Source organism: Oenanthe melanoleuca, chromosome 5 (assembly GCF_029582105.1).
Source record: "Oenanthe melanoleuca isolate GR-GAL-2019-014 chromosome 5, OMel1.0, whole genome shotgun sequence".
Taxonomy (NCBI): Eukaryota; Metazoa; Chordata; class Aves; order Passeriformes; family Muscicapidae; genus Oenanthe; species Oenanthe melanoleuca.
Window position 1 is genome coordinate 3,903,323 of NC_079339.1, and position 6,000 is coordinate 3,909,322.

Here is a 6,000-nt window from a genome sequence, read left to right on the forward strand (position 1 = left end):
ATGGAGGGATGAAGGAAGAGTTGTGCTGGGTTAGGAAGGATTCTTGGCCAAAATCTTGTTTAGTGGGGGCCTGGAGATGAGGTGGCATGGAGATAAACCTGAACCCTTCCCACCCTGCCTTCACTAAGTACTTTAGGACCCACGTTTTGGGCATTGCGTTTCTGGTGCACATTTCATTTTGTTTGTATGTTTTATGATAAATTCCCTTTCCATTTTAAGTCATAAGAGTACTCATTTCCCACAGCATGTTTGCTGGAGATAAAGTGAGTCTTTTTACATAGCACCCTGTTGGCAAACAGAAATAGTATTTTCTCCAATGAGTGTTGCCAAGTATGAGGTACTTCCAAGTGAACTTCACAAGCTCTGAAACATGCATTAGCTGCTTTTTCAAAAATGTGAACAATGCCATTGCTTTCTAGCAAACAGCACTGGTGAGAAGAGGGATCAGAAGGTAAAAAAATAACAACTGGATATGATAGACGTTGTAGTAGTGCTAGGGATCAGACAGAAGGCACAGCTCTCTGTCACTGCTGGATTTGGGGGCGTTTCTTGTAACAGGACCTGAAGTATCTGCTCTGCACTTGAGGAGGAAACCACTTCTACCCTAAGGAGACTTAGCAAAGCACTTGGGAGAGAGTTCATATGAGCCTCAAGCAGCTGGGAGTCCTGAGAGGAGTGAGTTGTGCTGACTCCAAGCCTGGTGAGGAGTTTCCTTACCAGCACTCCTTTCTGGTGCTACCCCTCCTCTCAGTGAGGACACAGATGAGCATAACATAAACATCAAAGCACGACCCTTAGCATGTGCCAGACTTTGAGGCAGAAAGGAGAGAAACAGGCAGACTGCTGGGTTTCATTATGGCCTCTGGGCTCTAACTAGGCACAAATAAATGCTTTGCCCACCTGAGAACAGGCCCTGGAAAAGTACAAGCAGTGGTTCTGCCGCTGTCACTTCAGCACAGCTCTTGCCAGCTCAGTAGTCCAGCATGCCCTTTCCATGCTATTCACACGATGCAGGCTGTCTGTCCAGCTCAAGCCTAGTACACTGCTCCAGACCATTTCCTTGTCCTGTATTTATGTATATATACCTTCTACATTAGATGAGAAATTGACCTGCTGAGACCTCAGAACTGTATGGCTTCCTGTGTTTTGAAGAATGCTTTCAAAGCACAAATGCAGTTTATCCTGGTGCTGTTCAGTTGTTGCAGTTTTGGTTTTTTTTGGTGGGCAGAATGATGAACTATTTTCTGCCATAGAGTGATGCTCAAAATTGAGTGTTTACATTTGTGTTTGAAATGGAAGTCTTGCCTTTCACAGGCAAATATAGCTGTGAAGCTATATTTTATTGCTGAAATGTTGCATTGCTAGATAGCATTCTGCTTTTGCTGTTACTTGAAATAGGTATAATTAGTCAATAAATAAGGAGTCTGCATAGTATCTAATCTAATACTTGCTACAGAGAGATTTTAGCATGCAAGAACCAAGTTGCTGGGCTCAGTGTTGCCCGTGGTGCAGCATACGCTGTTTCTGAAACTCTAAACTAAAGAACACTCTAAACTAAAGAACACTCTAAATTAAAGAACACTCTAAATTAAAGAATGCTCTTACAAGAGTATGTTCTGTCACTGGTAATTGCAACTGCATGGAGAACATCTCTGTGGAAAGCGCACAGCCTTGTGACTACTTGGGTGAATTTCTATTACTCCAAACCTTGTAAGTTAATTTCTTTTTCTTGGTTTTAACAGTTCCACCAAGTGAGAAGAGTGATGACCATCCTTTTCTTTACTATGGTTATCTCCTACTTCACTTGCATGAAGGCTGCCCCGATGAAAGAAGCCGGTCTGAGAGCACAAGGCAGCTTGGCTTACCCGGGTCTCCGGCCCCACGGGACTCTGGAGAGCATGGATGGGCCCAGCGCCGGCTCCAGGGGACTGACGTCGCTGGCAGACACCTTCGAACACGTCCTGGAGGAGCTCCTGGACGAGGAGCAGGACATGCAGCCCAGCCAGGGGAGCAAGGACGCGGACTTGTACACTTCCCGGGTGATGCTGAGCAGCCAAGTGCCTTTGGAACCCCCGCTGCTCTTCCTGCTGGAGGAGTACAAGAACTACCTGGACGCCGCCAACATGTCGATGCGGGTGCGGCGCCACTCGGACCCGGCGCGCCGCGGGGAGCTGAGCGTGTGCGACAGCACCAGCGAGTGGGTGACGGCGGCCGAGAAAAAGACTGCGGTGGACATGTCCGGGGCCACCGTCACCGTGCTGGAGAAAGTTCCAGTGCCCAAAGGGCAGCTGAAGCAATACTTCTACGAGACCAAATGCAACCCCAAGGGCTACACAAAGGAGGGCTGCAGGGGCATTGACAAGAGGCACTGGAACTCTCAGTGCCGAACTACCCAGTCTTACGTGAGAGCTCTCACCATGGATAACAAAAAGAGAGTTGGCTGGCGCTTCATAAGGATAGACACTTCCTGTGTATGTACATTGACCATTAAAAGGGGAAGATAGTGGGTTCGTGCTGTATAGATTCTATTGAGACAAAGTTATCTATTTGTATATATACATAACAGGGTAAATTATTCGGTAAAAAATAATTTTATGGACTGCATGTATGACTGAAGTTTATACAGTACAGTGGTTACACAATCTATTTATTGAACATATCCATGACCTGAAGGGGAACAATAGTCACTTGCGCACAAGTTTAAACAGACAGAAAAAAGGTTAAAAAAAAAAAAAAAAAAAAAGAGAAAAGCAAACAAAAAAGTCTGCATTACATTCCTCCATAACATTGTGGTTTGTTGCCGTTGCCAAGAATTGAAAATATGAAAAATTTTTTAAAAAAAGAATAAAATTGCATGCTGCTTCAATTGTGAATTAATGATAAACGGTCCTCTTTCAGAAAAATAAATTGAACCAAAACATTCTGTTTACATTTTAGACAGTAAGTATCTTTAGTCTGTTAGTATATATGTTTACTGCTTCTAACTTCTGATAGCGTTGAAATTAAAACAATGTCAAGGTGCTGTTGTCATAGTTTTACTGTTTCTCTTTTACTTTTGAATTCCCATCAGATCGAAAAAGAAAGAAATCATTACCTTATTCTGGATTAGAAAATAATTTGGTTTTTGTATGTTGTGAAGGTGTTTGCAATAGCAGTCCGACTACTGACAAAAAATAATAAAAAGAGGCAACTGAAAAAGAATGGTGATTTTCCACTTCACATTGTTGAACTTCAGGCTTAAAGACAACACTTATTTAACTGTATGGCAACATGCTGTTTTGGTTGTTGGGGGGGTGGTTTGTTGTTGTTGGGTTTTTTTGGTTGTTTGTTTTTCTTTTTCAATTTTCAGTCTTTAGAGACATGCATTTGCTTATACCATGTTTGCTTGTGTTTGAGAATTTTTTTCCCCTTTCCTCCCTCTGGAGGGACATTGGTTGTGATCTTTAAATATTTCACTTACCATAGAACTGGAGCTTGTCATATAGAGAATATTCTATAGTGTTCAGAGCAATTATTTTCATATAATAAAAGACTGTGCTTGGATCAAATGTCTTGGTGAAGCACGGTGGGAGTGTCACTAGAAAAGGGTCTAGAAAAGGTGATGGTGGGTCTGAAATCAGGTTGATTGTGGGATTTTATACCAGGGATTTGGGTTGACTGAGGCTATCCCAATTGCAGTCAGTGCTGAGCGTGGCCTGTGCACTGTGTTAGAGAGCAGGAGCTCGGCCCCAGGCCTGCAGAGCTGGTGGGCAAACAGCCTGAAGGAGCTGGGCATTAGCTGGGGAACGAGACAGAAAGGAGCACTGCTGCTGCTAGAAAGCAGTTAGCATTGTGTTGGTGTGGCTCTACCTCTGCTGTCAGACTCATTCTGTGAAACAAACATTGGCACTGAAAAGCCCCTCTGGAGGTAAACGAAGAGCAAGTGCTGGAGGAGTTAGGTTATCTCGCTCAGAGCTGCATCTCTGAGGGATGTGCTTAGCTCTGCTCTTCCCCTCTCTGACAGAAGTACTGCTAAAAGGGTGGGTTGTGAGGCTGGGAGCTGTGCATGCCACTTGCACTGCCTTACAGTGGGCTGAGAACAGAAATAGCTTGTTAGTAAGCTCACTGAAGGCTGGTGCTATATTTGTAATTCCTGTAGATTAAAAAAAAATAGCTGAACAAGTAGGAAAATCCTGCAAAATATAATCTGCTTCTGAATGCTGTGGAATCTGTGTGTATTAAAACTTTGCCTGGGCAAAGCTTTCAGAAATATGTTGGCCCCCGTAATGCTCTTTGAAGAGCATATTTATCACTGATTTTATGTCATCACTGGTAGAAACCCATGCCCAAAGCTAACAGACCCTTTCACATCAGGGATTTTTTCCTACTTCAGGTAGAAGGGCAGCCCCTTCCTGAGGAGAACTGGCTGTCCAAGTGCCAGTTGCACTGGCTGTGTGCACAGCAGATGTGAGTGAGAAGAGAGGGTTGTGTGACCCACCTGAACTTCAAACTTCAGCCTTCCCCACCAGTTGCTGATGGGGATTTAAAAAAAAAAAAAAAAAAACAACCAAAACCAACCCAAAACCTTACTGAAATTCTCAAAACTTCATCTAAGATGTTCTTCGTGCATATTAAATCACAGAATCAAAGACTGTTTTGTGCTGGAAGGGACCTTAAAGATCATTTCTGTCATGGGCAAGTCCACCTTCCACTGGACCATTTCATTCCCTGGGAGCAGTACCTGTGCATACTGTAATTTGCATTTAGTGAACCCAGCATCACTCAGGAGCTATTCTCAGCAGAGAAGTGCTGTAATGTTGGCTTCTCTCAAAACAAGGCTTGCTTGCTTTTAAGGAAAGGGTGTTGCTGATATGTGAAAAACAAACAAATCACTCATTGAGACTGGAGAAAAACCAAAGATAGCTGGGTTCTGACAGTGGTCTAATTCAGACACAGGAATAAAATAACCACTAGTTCAAAGAAATGGGATTTCCAAAAGAGAAGTGTTAATGCAGAAATAATGCTAGAAATAAAGTTCCCTACTTCCCCAGGTTAACTCTGGCTGTGTGCTTTACTTGTAAACCCTCAGCTGGCACAGTAAAGGTGGAGCAGCAGGTGCAGAGGGGTAAGGACAGCCTGGGCAGTTGTAGCTAGCACAGACAGAGGGGAGCCTTGGTTTTTCTTTATATCACTAAACTCTTGCTGTGGTCTGTTTGTGACAGAAGTATAACCATGCATGTCAGCAGGCCTAGTGCTGTGTTAAAGACTATTGCAACTGTAAGTTCATGTCTGTGGCCTTGTTCTCTATTATTCATCTTGTGTAACATAAATATTTATTGTATATTTATATAATTTTATGTTTTTTTGGGAAAATACTGAAATTGGCATTAAAATTTAAAAGCAACTGCGTCATATTGTAAATATAATTAAGCTATATTTAAGTGTACTGATTAACATAATATATGTTTAACTAGAGTTTTTTACATTTTTAAATATATTTTCGAAATACATATATATATATATATATATAAACGGGGGTTTTGGGGGGACCATGTGACTTTTCTCTAATTGTAAAACAAACTTGAGTTTTACTATAAATATGCGTGTTCTTTGTTTTAAACCCTTTTTTACTCTATTTTAGCAATAAAATCTCACTCGGAGGGCAGGCAGCCCCTGTTTCATAGCTGGACAGTTAGCACTGGGAGGGGGGGATAGCAAGAATTTACTGGGGATACTTGCAGAATGATGTATTTCCATTTAATTCTAGCACACAAGTCCTCATGAACTAAAAGCCCATGAATGACATATGGCTGGTTTTACTCAAGTATAAAATAAAGGGTGTAATGGATGTAAGGGGTGGGAATTTCTACCCTTAGTAACTCAGGGATAAGTGAGACACAAACTCAATAGCTGTAGTCATGTACCTGATTTTTAAATGGTGTCATTTATATTTATATCCCCTGCACTGATTTATGACCCTGCAGAGTACTAGGAGTGGAATTCCTTGGATTTAACATTTCT

At 42.2% G+C, this 6,000-nt stretch overlaps 1 protein-coding gene across 4 annotated transcripts in view; it reads left to right on the top strand.

The window, feature by feature from the left end:
* Window positions 1-5,547, top strand: part of BDNF (brain derived neurotrophic factor) — a 40,895-nt gene extending 35,348 nt beyond the window's left edge. For all 4 annotated transcript variants that reach the window (XM_056493882.1, XM_056493883.1, XM_056493881.1 and 1 more), the window contains exon 2: window positions 1,743-5,547. In XM_056493882.1, coding sequence (XP_056349857.1) covers window positions 1,743-2,504 — 762 coding nt within the window. In that variant the 3' untranslated portion in view covers window positions 2,505-5,547. The remainder of the gene's footprint in view (window positions 1-1,742) is intronic.
* Window positions 5,548-6,000: the final 453 nt, after the last annotated feature.